Source organism: Brachyistius frenatus, unplaced genomic scaffold (assembly GCF_029030835.1).
Source record: "Brachyistius frenatus isolate BFR_SWC_R1_liver_20210118 unplaced genomic scaffold, ASM2903083v1 Contig_14, whole genome shotgun sequence".
Lineage (NCBI taxonomy): Eukaryota > Metazoa > Chordata > Actinopteri > Embiotocidae > Brachyistius > Brachyistius frenatus.
Genome location: NW_027210613.1, coordinates 5,738,927 through 5,757,539, shown reverse-complemented (window position 1 = coordinate 5,757,539; position 18,613 = coordinate 5,738,927). Strand labels below are relative to the sequence as shown.

At 44.3% G+C, this 18,613-nt stretch overlaps 1 protein-coding gene across 3 annotated transcripts in view; it reads left to right on the top strand.

The window, feature by feature from the left end:
• The window catches only part of LOC138617927 (transcription factor HIVEP3), a 38,812-nt gene extending 20,867 nt beyond the window's left edge, over positions 1–17,945 (top strand). For 2 of the 3 annotated variants that reach the window (XM_069693302.1, XM_069693301.1), the window contains 8 exons: positions 5,577–7,908; positions 8,216–8,499; positions 8,659–10,686; positions 11,097–11,242; positions 14,455–14,630; positions 14,715–14,816; positions 15,575–16,236; positions 16,371–17,945. In XM_069693302.1, the coding sequence (XP_069549403.1) occupies positions 5,913–7,908; positions 8,216–8,499; positions 8,659–10,686; positions 11,097–11,242; positions 14,455–14,630; positions 14,715–14,816; positions 15,575–16,236; positions 16,371–17,030 (6,054 nt within the window). In that variant the 5' untranslated portion in view covers positions 5,577–5,912 and the 3' untranslated portion in view covers positions 17,031–17,945. The remainder of the gene's footprint in view (positions 1–5,576; positions 7,909–8,215; positions 8,500–8,658; positions 10,687–11,096; positions 11,243–14,454; positions 14,631–14,714; positions 14,817–15,574; positions 16,237–16,370) is intronic. The other variant, XM_069693303.1, reaches the window with a different exon arrangement.
• The last annotated feature ends 668 nt before the right edge of the window (positions 17,946–18,613 follow it).

Here is an 18,613-nt window from a genome sequence, read left to right as displayed (position 1 = left end):
TCTCTCCTCAGCCTTTTCCTCCTTATCATTATTTTACTTGTCAGCTACGGCAAATTAATTATTCAGTTATTGCAACAGTTACAGTTGTTGTTGTTGAATTATGTGTGTATGTTTAACTTATATTATTTTTTGAAACTTGGGCACATTATAAGCGAGTACATTAGCAACTACAGGAGTTATTTTTAAGTTAAAGGATTTAAGTTTGTCTCGTGAATTTTAAAGACTTTTTTTTGCACTGATGTAAGGATAACATACCTGAGACGTTGAGCGTGTCAAAAGGTGTCACTGAAATAAATGAATGTCACAGATTTGATTAATGTTCTAAAGAAGTCTCCTTTGCACCACAAGAGTCTGTGTGTACTGTATGACACTTATTGCATGTCTTTCCTAGAAGAGGGATCCCTCCTCTGTTGATTTTGCTCGAGGTTTTTGAGTTTATGGAAAATTTATGGAATTTGTTCTGTGTTGGACAAGAGGGTGAAACGTTAGAGCCCCTCTCCAACCAGAGGTAAAGACATCTGAGGCAAACTTTGGGCTATAATTTAAATTAACTAAGGGACAAAAAAAAAAAAAAAAAAGATGATTTCCATCCTAGCCACAAATAAAATGATGGAAAACCCCACAACCTGCAATTTAGTCCAAGTTGTGGTCAGTTTGTTTTTACAGTTGATTATGTCACCAAAGGAGCTGCCGGGAATATTATTAAAACTCTGAGTGCAATCCTCCTCTCTTGCCGAGGTGTGCATTACAAAGCTCTGCTCTACTGTGTTTGATTTAAAGACCGGCATTGACCTACAGTTCACCGGCTTGTGTTTAATCAAAACGAACACTGCAACAGTTGTGAACTGCCAGTCTTATCAAAGGCCTATGAAATCCCTCTCTACACCCTCTGGCCTGCAGAGGTACAGCGATCCCAGTGCATCCCTCACAGAGCTTTGAGAGTGAGTGAGGACTCTGGTATGTGGTGTTTTGTCAGATGGCATCCTCCTTAGCGCGGCTCCTCCTGACAGCAGTGATATTCCTGGGTGAGTGTGAGTCTTAGCCTGTGAGGTTTTCTGCTCTATCTGCCATCAGGTTTTTTTTTTTTTTTCAGTCATTTACAATCAAACCAAACTTCTTTCTGTGGTTCTGTGATTGGTTAGTGTTACTCTATAGGATTTGTGGTCTGAGTTTGATTGACAGCTCTGTTTTTGGTGGCGGTGGGAGAGGAAGCACTGAGATTTAACTTTCTGTTTACGTTACACTTTGGGAATGTGGCAGAGACTCCTGTATGGTATCAAAGGTTGCATTGCTACACTGAGATTGTTATTTTTGTTGTTGTTGTTGTTAAAGCTGTCATCGTCTGCTGTGACATCGACCTGTCGTCACTCAGAGGGGACTGGAAGTCAAGGGTCATGCCAGCTTGTAAATGCATGCAGAGGCCAAGCAGTTCCCCTTCTCACTTCCTGCTGCCAGTGTGCGTCTGTAGTCAGAGAGGATGCTGGGAGATAAATTTAGACCTCCAGCTCCCTCTCCATCTGCCGTTGCTCAGAGTAGGTTGGTTTCCATGGGAACCTGCACCAGGCTACTGCCAGTAAGAGAGAAAGGGGGAGAAAGAGAGGGGTGTGTGCATGTGTTTGTGTGTTTTGGGGGGCTATGACAGCAGATTTTTTAAAAAGCACTTAAGAGGGTTTATCTGTTCTCAGGGCACAAGGTAATTTAATGTTTGGCCCATATTTGTATCCGTCATTACCAGCTGCATGAATACGTCTGAGTATTGATGAGGAAATGAACACAGACTCCGCCGGCAGTGCTCTCTTGTGAAGTTTTAACTGTAAAACTGCTGCGAAGATCTGGCGCTACTTATTGAGCTGGAGTTGTGCTAAATGTTTATTTTAATGGGATTTACAGTTTTGGAAGTATAACTGTTGGACTTAATAGACACAGCAAAGATGACGGAAGGAGAAAGTGTGTGACAATTTGTGACAGCTTGTTGGTGTCGCTGTGTGTCTCTGTGTGTGTGTGTGTGTGTGTGTGTGTGTGTGTGTGTGTGTGTGTGTGTGTGTGTGTGTGTGTGTGTGTGTGTGTGTGTGTGTGTGTGTGTGTGTGTGTGTGTGTGTGTGTGTGTGTGTGTGTGTGTGTGTGTGTGTGTGTGTGGAGGAGATGGAGTTTGTGCTCCTCCGTGTGTCAGGGCTCCCTCGGGTACCTGCATCAGTGCCTGTTTCTTCTGAAAAGCCCCTTTGCATGTACACACTCTCTGCACACATTCCTCACTCATTCTGTCGTGGTGTCTCTGTGGGCCAGTTGTTAATCACATTTTAGGCACAGACACCAGAAACTGGTTCGCACAACAAATCACCAGATAGACTGTTCAGTGGAAACAGTGGTTCAGAACTAAAAGGGGAAATATTGGGGTGGGGGGGGGTGTCAATGCCCCAATGTTCAAAGTTTGTTGGGCTGCAAACTCCTACTAATATTAGCTTTGCGGTTTTCATCATCAAGAAATAAATATAACAACATTAAAAGTTGTACTAGTGGCTTCCTGCTCACACAAGAGCCTAAAAATAGAGTGATAGACCCTGCCCCTCCCTTTCTCAGTAAGATTAGACACATTTACAGAATGACGTTTTATTGTTATATAGTTCCACACGTTATTTTAGACAGAGTGCATAAGTGTGTTGTACGTAATAGACATCTTTAATATGAAGTCATCTTTGAGGAATGAGGATGATGAGAGAGGAAAACCCCTCGTCAAACAGGAGGATCCGCTGAGTGAAACCAATGCAGGTCACCTCAGGGCGCTGCAGCTGATTGGCTGGTCAGATCTGTCAGAGTAGATTTGTGGCTGCTGTGCGTTTGTAGGTGTTGCTCAGGGGAGAGTAGTACTGTACACTGCATGTGTGCTGTAGGCTGTACAGTGTGTGTGTGTGTGTGTGTGTGTGTGTGTGTGTGTGTGTGTGTGTGTGTGTGTGTGTGTGTGTGTGTGTGTGTGTGTGTGTGTGTATTTTTTGCTTAATGTCTGGTATTCCTTTTGCTCATCTTCCTGGCAAGGCCCTGAATGTGTGTTTCCCCATTCAGTCTCAACTGCCATGAATAATGTAAGCGGTGCTCTTCCCAACCTTAAAACCTTCTAATTGCTTTGTTTAAGGGCTGCATCAACAGCTAAGCTTGAGATCATTAAACTTACACTCCGATAACCAACTACATGAACAAAGATATTTATTACAGGAAGGGTTGAGAAGGGCAATTTGTGTTGCTCTTTGTGCTTTCCCTCCTGCTCCGTCCTCATATTTCTATGCACAGCATCATGCCTTTACAGATTTAGACCCACTCACTTATTTTCCACTTGGTTGCTCCTCTTGCTACATTTGATCTTTTTCTCCCTTTCCTCCACTCCTTTTCTTCAACCTTTAATCTTTTATCTATTGTTTTTGTTATGTCAATTTTCTTTCTTTAAGTGTGTGGATAACAACACCCCTCAGTCAGGATCTGATATCTCCTTTGTAAGCTTCATTCCCTCCCGATCGAACTTGTCTACATATTGCTCAGGAGAGTTGTCTCTCTCTGACTCAGTATCTTCACATGGAAAATGCTATAGGTGCCACCATAAGTCCTCCTGCACAGCTGAGAAGGTGGAAGACAGGAAAAAGAAAATGTAGAGGTGATTTTTAATGGCGTTATTTTGGTTTGTGATGCTGCGTAATGGCTTAGTGTTGATGGTGAGAGTCTGCTATAATCAAAACGTTGGAGCGCTTACAGAAACACACACCGGACAGATGATTGGCCCTTAGCAGATGTGGGCAAATGTGGAGATGGAGCCGAAAATCTGTCGAGTCGTTTCCGAAAGGAAGAGTGATTCTCTTTCTTTTATTTCTGCTGTAAACTCGCTCTAATGAAGGCTGACTGTGCTGTGTTTTTTTTTTAGACATATGGAGAGAGTAAAAATGTTGCTCATTATAAAAAAAACTGTCACTACTGCATTGCCACCACTGGCACCTTAAGCTGCAGTCTTCTGCTGGGTCTGTTTATTCAGCAACTGGATCAGTGATTCAGTCTTTTCTCTCTTCCACACCTCTTCTCACTTCTCTCCTTACTCCCACTTAATGCATAGCTCTAATATTATAGAAAAAAACATACATTTCCTGCCTTTTGACTCCTTTCAGTCAGTGTGTGCATTTCCTCTGTCTCAAAGCCAGGCATTAGAGTGGGTACACGCTGCTCAGCCAGTGCAGAGATCTGCAGCTGTGAAGTGAACACACATGGCGTCCTCCTTTAATGAGCTCTGATCCCAGACAGAGTTAGGGAGTCAAAAGTAGTATCGATGTCTTGAACAGTGAATGACACTGTGGAGGAGCCTGTGCTTTGACTGTCAGACGTTGGGCATGTCTGCTCAGTTAAAATGTTATGATTGGCCACATCCATTCCCACAATGTGTTGTGATTGGCTGTGGTACAAGAATCCCGAGTCTTGAGCTGGAGTGCAGGATTTGTAGTAAGTGGGAAATATTACGGGACATACATCTTGATAAAAGATGAGATTTCATCGTAGACTCATCTCTAAGCCTTTGTGAGCCACTCTACTTGGCTCCTCATAAACACAGCTTTCTAGTTGTGTGAAAGTGGGAAATATTACAATAGATCCATCTTTATAAAAGTTTTCACAGGACCCTGTCACAACAGGCACAGTATCAAGCAACCACTCTTTTCTTGGCCCCTTATAAACACTGCACCCTGGTGGCAGCATGGTGTGGGGGCGTAGGCTGAAACCCAGCTGCTGTCAAGTCGTCTTATCCACTAGAAAACAGCCCCCTCCATTTACCCCCTTGCGCTTTAGTGCCAGATCAGATAAGCATAGGCTGTATTTTCAACATTTGTTTTGACTCCTTGCCTTGACACTGTAGTCTCCTCTGTTGGTGCCTGTGCTGTGTGTTGCTTGGCTTGCCCTGAACTGCTCTGATTCCTGCAAAGTAGGCCAGTAATCGGTCAGATATCATTCCAGTATGCCTGTTTTGAGTAGATGTCTCAATTTGAAGGGAGTTTTAAATTAAGTGGTTTTAATCGATACGCCGTTATGCACATACCAGATAAGTGCTCCACAGTGTGGGCTCAGACTATCATGCCTTTTGAAAATTCCACAATAATAGAACATGTTGATTTATCATTTCAAAACAAATTTACTGTAGGTGTTCCTTCGTCTTAAAACCAGAATAGATGAGAGCAATAACTGATGAATTACCTTGAAAATCTTCTCTTTACAACACGGACTCTACTCTATACTACACCGACAAATGTAGGCCTATTTGTCATGATATAATAAGTAGAAGCACTTTTAATGAAGTTAGATAATAAGACACTAATGATAAAAAGTCATCTACGCAAGGTCCATTGTGTTTTCTGTTTCTAAGTTTGCTCTAATGAGCTCTGGCTTTGGTTGAAGTCAGCAGAGCAGGACTTTTATTATGACTCTGTTTTTCTGCTTTTATTTTGAAAAACGTCTAATCTAGGGGATGTTTATACGGCACTTTTTTATGTAGTAAATGTACTGATATGTTTTCAGTTTTGTGACTCTGTGCTTTCTTGTCTTTTTCTGTGTTTTAGACCCATCCAGAAGCTGAACGGCTAACACTCTTGGCAACCAACAAAGGAGATGCAGAGACGACCTTGGGAGGGCTGTTAGAATGGCTGAGGCTAAGCAGAGCTTCTTTGTACAGAGAGATGATCCATGTTTACCTGCATCCATGCAGCTTCAGGGCACCTTTTAATGATGCCTCATTTGGTCCTCTTTTGGCCCACACTGAAAAAGGTCATCCATTTTGATTTACAACTCAGTCTGTCGATGTTCCCCTGCCTCTGACCTCTCTGCTGCCATGCGGTTAGACCAATGAGGCTCCAAGAGCCCTCCATTACTTGTCTGTGAGGCCTCCTCCCCACTCTATGGAGGCTGAGCCCAGCCATCCGGCTGATGGGGAGCGCTCTGGAAGGCAAGAGCAGCAGAACGTGACAGCTGAATCTTCATTAGGATCTTGTCCACCTCAGCAGCCCCAGCAGCCTCCTAATCCTCGTCCTGTCCACAGAGCCTTGGGTCGCCTACAAAATCGTCAACCCAAACGCAACGATCTTCTGCTTCGGTTACAGCAGCAGCAAGCAGTAGCATGGCAGCATTCAGACACTGCAGGTCCGTCTGGAGGCAGCTTCTTCTCTACAGCTTCCTCATCAACCACATCCCTCCCCTCTACTTCCTCCACCCGGGCTGAGCATGGTCATGGGGTCCCATCTCACTCCAGCCAAGAGGGCCCAGAAGGGGTCAGCTCACCCAGAAAAGGGGAGAAGAAACCACAAAAACCAGGGAAATATGTTTGCACTTTCTGTGGCCGTCCATGTGCCAAGCCGAGTGTTCTTCAAAAACACATACGCTCCCATACAGGAGAAAGACCCTACCCTTGTGCCCCCTGTGGCTTTTCTTTCAAGACCAAGAGCAACCTGTACAAGCACCGCAAGTCCCACGCCCATCGGATTAAAGCAGGTCTGGCGTCCAGTCGTGATGAGCCCAGTTTGAGTGGACCAGAGGGCAGTGGCATTGGAGAAGACCCTGAGGAACACACAGAGGGTGAAAGCACTGAGTCTGAAGAGGAGACGGGACAACATAGAAAATCCTCTTCCAAAAAGATGCTCGGACAGCTGAGGAAAGGAAGTAAGGAGCGCCTTGGAGGCTTAGAGGAGAGCCAGAAGCCTGAGGACTCCCAGGCTGTCAAGCAGAGACTGGCACTGAGGCTTAGTGAAAGAAAACGTGGCCCCATGTCTTCTCCAGATGACCCCCCTTCCTCCCTGTCCACCTCATCTTCCTCCTTAGGCCCTGGTAGTAAGGGCAGCACAGAGTCTGGCTACTTCTCCGGATCAGGCAGTACTGATCTATCCCAAGTTAGCCCACCCAGTTCCAGTGCCAAAACCTACGCAGAAATTATTCTAGGGAAATATGGAAGACTGGGAGGGCAGCAGCGCAGTCCACACCAGCAGCATACTCATTCTTCACATTCCTCATCCTCAGCAACAGAGGAGAAGAGCATTCCCTTTGCTGTACCCAAAACCCAAGTAATAGAACACATTACCAAGCTCATCACTATCAATGAAGCAGTAGTAGACACCAGTGAAATTGACAGTGTTAAGCCCCGTCGCTCCTCCCTGTCCAGGAAGAGCAGCATGGAGTCACCCAAATTTACTGCCCCTAAAGATCCCTACGCATTCGATCCCAAAGGAGAAACCGCAGGCCCCAGTGGTTTGAGGCAACTCCAGAGTCCTGGGGCAGATCCATCAGGTACAGAGGAGCTGTCATCAGTGCCTCTTCTTAGAAGCCACTCAATGCCATCATCTACCAGCCAGGGAGAGTCCTTCCCCTCTGGCACCATGTCTCCCAGAAGTTACCGCCTCTGCCAGTCATTTGATGAGCAGCAAGCAGTGGTAGCAGAGTTAAGGGTTGGCCATGCTCAGCGAATGCTTAAACGCCAGCCTGCCATAGAGGTTCCCATGGGAACTGAGTTAATGTTGGAGGAAGCCAGTCCCACCTCCTCTTCCTCAGCCAGAGGCTCTGAACCAGCCAGGCAGCCACAGCAGCAACAACAGCAAAAGAGTCCCAGTGTGCTTGAATGTGGACCATGTGGGACCCGCTTCCAACACAGTGAAGGCTACGAGGCCCACAGAGGCATCTGCCCAGGACAGGAACAAGAGAGCAGGGATGTGAGTAAAACATGCAGGGAGGATCGCCCCCTGATGATGCACTATAAGTTTAGAGCACTGGCCATGGCTGTGAGGAAGAGGAGGAAAGAGGAGAGTCTGGAGGAGGATCCTCCCAGCCCTGGATCTGTAGCCATGTCAGGCAGCTCTGCAGGCCTCATTTCTGTGCCAAGCAGATCAGAGCACAGCCAGGCCCTCTCAGGTTTGTTTATGTATCCATGTAGTAGTAGATCAAATTATAGTATGTAAGCAATATGTTTATTTTCTTTAAGAACATTTGATTTTCTTTTAATGTCTGAGATCCCTGAGTAACTAAGGAAAACATATACATAACAAGTCAATATCTACATCATTACTTTAAAACAACCAGAACAGAAATGAAAAAGTACTGTGAAATATTGCCATACTGTAGATGAGGGAATAAAACCCATAAACAGTAATCATTAAAAATCCCAATACCAATATAATATAATGAAAGCTAACTTGTTTTTTCTGCTATTTGTCTTAAGGTGTTTCTATACAGACTGAGCCAAACCAACAGCAGGACAGGAAGGGTGTGTCAGTCATCCAACACACTAGCTCTTTTGAGAAGCAAGAGAGTATATCTATGGAAAGTAAGGAACCAGACCTCAGAGAGAGTCAGCAAACACAACAACCTGAGCCAAAACCATCACCCTCTACATCTCGCCTCATTCGCCAGCCAAACATCCAAGTGCCAGAGATTCTTGTTACTGTGGAGCCTGATGCTGACATGCCATCTGTGTCACCCCCAGTTACAGCATCCTCATCCAAGGTACATGATTATTTAAAGGACTGTTTGGCTATATTAGTTAAAAAATTTTTTTTTTTTTTTAAATCCACTTCTTTCACACTAAATTTTGAGCATGTGAGCTCTCAGCTTCTGTTTGTCTTACACAGGATACTAAATTGATAAACTATTTATCTGTCCCAGGAGGTCCAGAGAGTAGAGGAGTTTCACTGGCCTCAGCGTAGCCAGACTCTGGCCCAGCTCCCTCCAGAGAAGCTGCCACCAAAGAAGAAAAGACTCCGCCTGGCAGAAGCTGCACAGTCGTCGGGGGAGTCTAGCTTTGAGTCTCTGTCTTTGCCTCGCAGCCCCAGTCAAGAAAGCAACATCTCAAGCCTTTCTGCTTCTTTTGAGGACTCGGCAAGACCAGAGCTGGCCGTCTGGGCCTCCAGTAGCCAAAGCTCCCAGATGTTGATGGTGCCATCCGCTTCTCCCCAATATCACCAAAGCCACAAAGAGATGAGGCGCTCAGCTTCAGAGCAGGCCCCAGCTAGCCCACAACAAACAGAACAGAACTCAGAGAACAGAAGCAAGTCCTTTGACTATGGATCCCTGTCCCCTCAGCAGTCTGGATCCTCCTGGAAAGAAAGGAGAAAGTGTCTTCTTGTAAAGCATGCCACCTTAGGAGAAACTGAGCAGGAGATGGGGGGCAATATAAGTCAGTTGTCTAGAGCAGAGAGTCCAAAGCCTGGTCCTTCCCACTTCAACCGTCCTCCTCCCTACTCCACTGAAGTAAGCTCCCGGTTCAGCCTGGAAGCTACAGGAAAGGCCTTACAACTGTTACAGCCACAAATCTTCCGAACCTCTCAGGATGTACTCCCTTTGCAGCCCAGATGCCAGCAAGCATTCCCCCCAGGAACTCTATCCCAGTTACTCCCCGTTACCACTGCCATATCAGAAGTACTGTCCACCCAGATCATCCACAGAGCTTTCTTGCATTCACACACTGGATCTCCACCTGTACAGATTCACCCAGCACAGATCCACATGGCAGAACGGTTGGCCATTCCCCTCCATCAGCTTCCTCCTCTAGTTCCTCTCCAGTTCTCTTCCAGGTCTAGAGCTAGTCAGTCTCTGTACTTGCCTGTTTCTCCAAGACTTACCACACATGTTCCTTCCACTCCCACTATAGACAGTAGACCATTCATCTCTTCCATGTCCTCTACCCTTACCAACCAGTCCCTTGAAACAATCTCATACCACCCTCCAAGTCCGGTCATCACCACATGCCTTGCACAGCTTACACCAGTAGTGTCCCTTGTGGTTCCTGTGCGCCTTCAGACTCATATACCTACCTTTACCAGTGCCATGTATACCACACTTTCCCAGATTCTGGCTTCCACCCGCTCACAGGAACCAACTTCCTGCACAGCTATGGTCATCATGGGCCAGGTGGAGCGGGACAAGCTACAAAGGACCTACTTGAAGGTCCCCTCCCCAGACATCAAGAGTCTTCTTCCTCTTTCTCTGCCAACAGAGCTGGCCTCAGGATCTGGGGAGGGATATGGTCCGCTGGGGGCTGGAGGAAGTAAACGCATGCTTTCTCCTGCAGCCAGTCTGGAGCTAAGCATAGAAGCCCAGCATCACCAGAAAAGGGTAAAAGAGGAAGAGGAGGGGGAGCAACATAAGGAGGGACAGGAGGAGGAGGAGGAGGAGGAGGAAGTGGAATCGAAGGCAAGACAGAAGGAGGATGATAAAACAACTGGAAAAAAACTGGAGGAAGAAGAAGAGAAGAAACAATCGGATGGGGTAGAAGTGAAAACTGTGAAAGTTGAGGGGCAGCAGAACCAAGTACCAAGGAAAAATACGAGGGAAGAAAAGGAGGAGGAGAAGGAATCAAGTCAAAAAAAGGGAGAGGTGCCAATTGTGGAGGATGCGGTTGAAAGCACACCCTCGTACCCCAGCCTCCACACCTCCACCTCAGTCAACTGGTGCTACCTGAAGTACGTCAAACCCAACCCATCTGCCCAGAGGGACCCTCACACATCGGTTTATTCTACCTGGAGCATCAGTGGGCACAACCCCAACTTGCCTGGCCTCAGCACTAAGGTGGCCTTGTCTCTACTGTGCTCTAAACAGAAGCACAGCTCTGAGACATACACCATGGCCACGGCCCCGATGTCCCCCAAAGGAAAACTGTCCCCTGCGAGTAGCAGGACCCCACGTGTGTCAGAGGTAAACATAAACACAATATACACTTGTTGCATTTAGAATTGAACATAAACGACTCTGTTAAACGACTTTTAATATATGCCTTTAAGTGTCACGTCCGTTTAGGTTAGGAAAAGTTGTTTTATACAGCCTTTTGTGGCTTCAAAGTGAGCTGTTTAAAGTCCAATAAATTGTCTTAGGTGATGTCAAACACAATCCCGTAAAGCTCTGTTGCCCTCATCTCTGCTTCAGGTAATTTGGCTGCATTCGCCTCTACTAGCACAAGACACGCGCCGTCAATGGCCCAGTTGCATTGTGGTGGGCAGTGTTACAGGAAGGCAATGCAAAATCAATGCAGTGCTATTTTGCCAATAAAACACTTCATATTTTATCTTAAGTTTTGTTGAATTTTTCTATGCGTGTCTTGAGTGTAGGTACATGCCACTCCACCCAGCACCCTCACTGAAGTAAAGGAGCAGAAGCATCATGAGAAGGAGGAAAATAAAGAGATCAGAGTAAAGGATGGTCCCTCCACCTCCAAGCAGAGTGAGCCTTCGCGTGTTCGCATCTTTGAAGGAGGGTAAGAACCGACAGGGAGACTGTTAAGATGCACACCTTTTAATTCGATATTTGCGGATAATGGCAATGTCTCATTATACAAGTTCTTCTGTCACAAACCAGTGCCTGATGACAGCAAAACAGCAACTATGGAGAGCTGACAACAGTGCACAGAGAATTACAGTAACAGATGGGAGGCCGTGGGGCCGCAGGGACTTCATTTGTACCTGTAGCCAAGCTTTTTCCTCTCACTGCTGGCATGAATGTCTGCGTTTTAGAAGTGTTAATTTGGAGCGGTGGCGCCTGTGTGTGAGCCTGTGTGAGTGTGCATGTGTGTGAAGGGGAAAAGGTTGTCTCCAACTTCACTTTGTGAGGCTCTCATTAATATATTTTTAGGGTTACTAAAAGTTACTGAAAAAACACAGAAGCACAGTATTAAACAATCTGCAAGCAATCAGAATCACAGCCATGACTGTGAGCATGTGTTTGCCTGAGTGTTATTTTCCAGTGCAGCCTGACTTCTTTCCCATGTTTACTCTATTCAGATCTAAAAGTTTCCCCAGCATTCGAAAATGTGGAAATATCAGAGTAGTGGAGAGGAGTAAAATGTTTCAGAACATACTTGTATTTCTTTTGATCGACATGGAAAGTATTTGACAAAGGAATTAAGGAGGTAATAATATTGGAGATTTTGGGGATGGTTTTTGCATCCATGTGTGTCAACACTTGCAAATTAAGGCCTTTGTTTTGTGCACACAGATTGAGTGTGAAGCAGTTGTCTGCTTAACAGTAGATAAGGCCCTAATTACCAGTCTTTATCATTTGCAGCCACACACATTCAGGAAGTGCATTTTTCATCCATAAACAGCCCAGAGCTTTCTTCATGCATCCGCTTGTCTGTCTCCATTGTACCACCCTTCTCCCTCTGCTCATGCTGCCTTTTTCACTCTGGAAGCTCTTCCAGTTTTACTTACCTATGTATTATTTTCTTTTAATTCCTTCCTAACCTACTCTGTGTCCTCTCTTTCTCTCTGTGTGTATTTCTACCCCTTGATGTCCCTCTGCGTGTTCTTCTGCATGCATGCAAATAAGCACAGCTACTCAGTCTTGAGCATAACAAAAAACAGAAATGTTTTGCACCATGACTCTGTTAGGACTCATTATTCCTATCTCCGTTTTGTCAAGAAAACATTTTTATTCTGGGGAACACTCTTTTATGAATATGCATCTTGTATCTTTGTTTATGTTCCAGTGGCTTACCATATTTATATCCTGATCCAGTTTTAGAGATCCTTTAAAGAAAGAGGAGTGCAGGGGTCTCTAGAGTTTAATAGTGCCACACACCTAAAGAAAACACTTTCTTCTCACTAACACGTTTCAGCAATTCAGCCACAATAGCTGTGGCATCCTGGTGGCAGCAAATATCTGTGGAACATCAGCTTTAATCCGTCTTAGTGAGCACAAGTTGAACTGTCTATTCTGTGAAAAAATGCAGATTGAGTTCCATGGTAGAAGTGGTTAATACTGCAGATTTGTAATAACACTCTAATAAGCACACTTGTGAACAGGGCTGGGCCCTTCCTGAGTCACATAAAATATTTGAGTTACACCCATACATACAGTGTGTCAAAAACATTATTCAAATTCCTTTACGGCCAAATGGTGATTGATTGAATATTATCACCTTTTACTGATATTCAGTGCTACTGCGCTGAAATTCAGTGTATGTATCAATCAGTCACACTCTGGTTGGTAGTGCTGTTCTCTCCACAAATCTAAAACTGTGGTCGCAAAGCTACAAAACAAAATTGTCGGTTGAATCTACGGAGAGACATGCTGCTGATTTAATGCTCGATAAGTGAAGTGCAACTTCTGCCTCGTTCTTTTTTTTCTGAGATGTGGGTGGATATTTTTAGCAGTAGCGAGAAATACATGGCAGTTAAACAGTAGCCAGCTCCTGAATGAATTCAGCATAATGTCACTGTCGAGACTATTATACAGTTGTGTAACAATTTGTTTTGATTTGCGATTGCTGGCTCTGTTATACAATAGGAAGCATTCGCAGCCTGGTTTCTCATAGATGTGGTGCATATCCTGTAATTAAACACAGTCAGCAAACACTGGATATTAACAATTCAGAATGGATTGTATGTGTCTTCATGAGTCAGGAGTTTTTTACAGAAGAAAATTAATTTAGATATAAAACGTCTATCGCCCTCTGTGTCCACAAATAGCCTTTCGGTAAACATCGAGATTGGGTATAAACAATGTTTTTATAGACTAAATGTGTTGTTTGATTTTTATATATAGTGTCTATTTTAGTTTGTTGGCCACAGCCAGGCTTCCCTTCCTCACTTTAGATGTTGCTGTTGTTGGCAGAGCCACACGATCGCAGCAGAATAGCTGGTATTCTTTGTGCTCCCAGGGTGTAGTGGAGGAAAGAGCCAAGGGACTTAGTGCTGCTGGGGTTTTGGTGGGGCTTCCCCAACCCGTCTCCATAAAGGAAGCCTTGTTTCTCTGTTTGTTGAGTGTGTCCTTTGTGTGTACGTATTTCTGCTGCACCCACAATCTAGCCTCCTCATTCATCATTATTAATACAGCTGCTCTAATCAATTTTTTAGAGGAACATTGAGTTCAATGAATGTAATGTGAAATATGCGCCAATGAAGCCACAGACAAGGGTCAACTTTGCAGTAATGCAGTGTCCTTAGCTCTACAGAGGCTCTTAGAATTGTTGTTTTGTTTTGTTTTTCTTTTTATTATCTGCTAACTTCATTTTCATCAACCTTGTTTTCAGGGGATAAATAGATATTAGATGGTGAACATAATTTTGCATTTAGGAGCTAAATAAACAAAATATTTTGAAGGAATTGACAGAGACCAGAATAAGGCTGAAAGAGTGAATATTGGATTTACATTCACCAGTGGGCCAGAAATACAATTATAACTGAATCTATGATAACTTTAAAAAAAAATATCATGTAATGTTGTTTTTTCAGCTTGTTTCGTTGTGGCCCAACATTTAATTAGTGCAGCTTTAAAATTGCAATTCCATATAATCAGTTCATTATAAATGTTGCTAAACTTTTACCTGTTAATGAAGAAGGCAGATATTTGGGCATTCAAAATTCTTGCTTTCAGCTAAATCGGTGGTATACACGAAAGTAATCTTAATAGGGGTTGTGGCAACCTAATATGTTATTTTGTACTTTTTTTCTCCTCTTTTACTTTTAGGTACAAGTCTAATGAGGAATATGTTTATGTGAGAGGTCGCGGCAGGGGAAAGTACATATGTGGAGAGTGCGGCATCCGCTGCAAGAAGCCTAGCATGCTGAAAAAGCACATCAGAACGCACACTGATGTTCGTCCATACATCTGTAAACACTGCAACTTTGCCTTCAAAACCAAAGGTAAATGGACAAGTTACTGTTCTATTTTCTTTGCACTGTGTAACTCAGGGGAAACTTTCACAGGCTTGTCTTATTCCTTCCTAGGAAACCTTACAAAACACATGAAGTCAAAGGCTCATGGGAAAAAATGCCAGGCAATGGGAGTATCTGAGTCATCACTGGACGAGCCAGAGAGCGAGGAAACAGGTACTTCAGGGGATGGGGCTGCATCTCACTGTACTGTATTTGCTTCCACTGTGGAAATATTGGTACACAGCTGAATGAACTTCTGCCTGTGAAGAATAGTAGCTGCTCAGCACTGACAGCTTATGCAACACCATGTTCTATTCTCCTCCCTCTGGCCTTGCATAAGAAATATGAAAATCTATAAGATAAATAAATGAAGACTGTAGAGCATGAACCTGTCTCTTGATGTAGTTGCAGCAGTCTGTCCACCACACCTCAGTGTCAAGGGTGCGTTGCTGACGTATAACAACATGCAGTTGAATGCGTAACGTCTGACTTTCCTGTAAAAGCCTCAAAAGAGCCTCAAAGCCAGCCGACTCACAATCTCCTCCCTCACCTAACTCTGCAACCCGTCCCTCGCTGCCCCTCTCCTGCTGACAGACTACATTCATAACGGCCAAGGACGCACAATTTAAACGGTCTTTCCATTCACAAGCCTGTTGAGACGGTTTGTGAATAGAGGCATGGTGCTATTCAATTAAATTCCAGCCTTTTCACCCGCAGTCTATTTATAACGTGGGTTTGATGGGTGGTGGGTGAGGTTTGTCAGAAAGATACAGCGTGCTGTCTTAACTCTTGGTGCTTGTTCCTGACAATTGTTCTGTTCATGTATTTCTGTGACTTCCAGTGTGAGGATTTTTATCATGAGGAGTTTTAAAATGTACTACATGGATGTGAAGGGATTTAATTTAAATGTTTTTCTGTGTCTGCACCAATAGCAGAAAGTGATGAGCGCGTGTGCGGCTCAGAGGAACAGGAGGATCACCAGTTTTCTGATGTGGAGGAGTCTGAGGACGACAACGATGATGATGAGGATGACGAGGATGATGAGGAAGAGGAGTCCGCATCACATGACGACCCGCCATCCTCCTGTTCATCAGACACCCACCCGTCAACAGGGGGGCGTTCCAGCTGCAGTAGGCACTCTCAGCAGGGCACTACTGAGCCTGAGCCCCGGGGCATCAGTCCCAGTCAGGAGCCCTCCCCACGGGGGGTGTGGCCCGGCAGACGAGCAGCCTCGCCAGGCAGAAGGAGAGCGCTGTTCTCACGGCGCGGCTGGAAGGCATCTCCAAGAGCCTTCTCCCCCAGCAGTGAGAGCTGCTCCCCGAGCCGCAGCCTCTCCCCCTGCCTGGAGCTGTCCCCACCTATCCACAGCCTCTCCCCCAGGACCGAGCTGTCCTCGCCCAGTCGACACGTCTCGCCCTCCCCTGAAAGAGGACCATCTCCTATCAGACCCCTTTCTCCTCTTTGTCTTATCTCACCCAGCTGCTACCCGTCATCACAGGTTCGAACCCCTCCCTCGCCACTTGGGGTGCAGTACAGAACCCTTGGATACTTACCATGGGAGAGCCCCGGTACAAAGGGTGGCCATGTCAAAGCGGTGAGTCTTTGTTTTACAAGTATGTCATGAATTATGATAGTCTTGTCATAGATCTGTGCTTTGAAATTTATAAGGAGAAGCATAAAGCAAACAAGTTCATGAATTGTAATAATATTGTCGTTCCCCCTCTGCAGGAGAAAAGTGGAACAGCAGGAGAAGGGCCAACATTGTCAGAGACCAACTTGTTTCCACCTGCTTTTCGTATTTCTACTTGTGAGGGTTATCCTGGCCACCAAACAGCAGACAATATCTTCAGCCATCTTCCCATGCACTCCCAACATGCCAAGGTCCCTTATTTGATGATCCCAATTGGAGGGATCCAAATGGTACAGGCCAGACCAAGGTCCCACCCTACCACCCCCTCGTCCCCAACTTCTCCCCCCCTGGAGGGGCCAACGCTGGCCAGGTTTGAATCATACTGGGGCGGGACCCCCAGGACTCAAGGGCTTAGGACTCCTGGAGACCACTGGTCAGAGCACCAGGGAGCAGGAACCAGCCAGTCAGGGTGGCACAGTCTTAGCACAGCACTAACATTTTCCAAGCCAGAGTTGGAGACCACAGACTCAAAGCAATATGGCAGCTCACATAGCTCCGTCCACACCCACAGGTCTGCTACTGAGACCACTCAACACTGCGCCAGAGACAGTCGTTCAAGAGCACCCCTTAGTCTAGCAGCCGCCGGAGCCTCGTGTGTCATTGGACAACAGCCAGAGACGGAGGAGCTACCGTCTGGTAGTGATCTGGTGGAGGGACGAGCTAAAGGAGACTCGACCAGGACAAACCAGAGCACTTAACAGTGTCTACACCTTGATGCATCGTGCATCCCAATTTGCTTTATTGTTGCTACACTAGTCTTGTTTTTTTTTTTTTTTGTATTGCTTTGTTTTTATACAGTTTTCAATACTATTGTTAACTTAAATGTTTGTTCTTTGGCAATATTCAGGTTTGTTATAAAAATGCACTTTTTTCTTTTTGAAAATAATGTTTCTGTAAATGCCTATGTATAAATTATATATATACATATATAAATATATCCTTCCTGTATCTATAGTGATACTGGTAATCTTAATGTCTGTTTAAGTATGTGTAAAGGAATATGAATAAATTTGTAAATGACCAAATAATTAAATTTTTGTTTGTCCAGTATTACTCAAATTGTAGTTACTTGTGCCTTTTCTGTCCAGATTTGTGTTTATGAGATGTGCAGTACAGATAGACAAAGAGACGGCTGTGAAATTTTATATCTGCATTTTTTTTTTTTGTTCTTCAGGAGGGTAAATATTTGGTATTTTGATTATTTCTGTTTAAAAGGCCATTGCTTTAATGCCAGGGTAAACGAGAGTCGTAAATACTGAAGGAGCCGCAGAAATGTGTCAAAGGAAATGCACTGAAGTTCTATTTTTATTACAAAAGATTTTAGATTAGAATATATGTCTGTACAGGGAAGAGCGCTCCTTATTTATTGTTATTTGATGATGATCATTGTTTTAAGGTTTTTATTTGGTTTTTGGTTTTTTTTTCTACTTTTTGTTATTGAGAAAAGACTTTTTTTTGTTACATCTGTGTGTCTTTTTCATGATGTTCTTGTAATTTGAACTGGTGGCAAAGATGAGACGTTTAGTTTGGCTGGTACCAGAAGATCAAGTGCCCTGCAGATTTCACACAGCAAAATTTCTAGTAATTGAAGAAATAAAAAAAAATGCACCAGATTCCCTCGAGGTCTTCTTCCTTTCTTCCAAGAGTTTGAACCCCAGTCCTCTTGAAACACAGTGTGGGAGGTTTAGGGCAAATGTATGTCTTTTTGACAGGATTAGTATTTAGTTTCAGTTAAGTTGGAAAATAGAAAAAGAAAAACATCATAACTATATAATAAACTTATACAATGATGCTAAACTAATTGTACCTTTTTATAGTCAGCTCTGTATTACACCTTGTGGTTGCTTGTGGTAGTTGTGTGTAGTTGTTTGGTACACTGTGGCCCTCTTGTGATGATTAGTAGCAACGGCCCTTTTGAATGGATATCTTGCCTTGAGGAAAGTTTTTTTTTTCCCTTCACAAAACAAGTCGTTTTGTGTGAAATATTTCAACGTTGTTTTATCTTGTGTTAGATGTGTTTTTGCTTTTTTCTGATTTTTCTAAGGAATATTGCAATATGATGAGACAAGTAAAATAGTTTTAGAAGGGAGCTGCAGCTACAGGTGGACAACTAAAACAACTTTTCTCAGTAGGGTACTGGGCCATCACAAGCTGACCAAGAGATATCCCATCATTTCGTGTTTGATGATGGTGGTTGAGAGCGATGTTGAACATGTTCGTCCTGGGTGTTCAAGTAGGCTGTGATCTGGTCATTGCCATAGTATGTGATTTATATCATTTT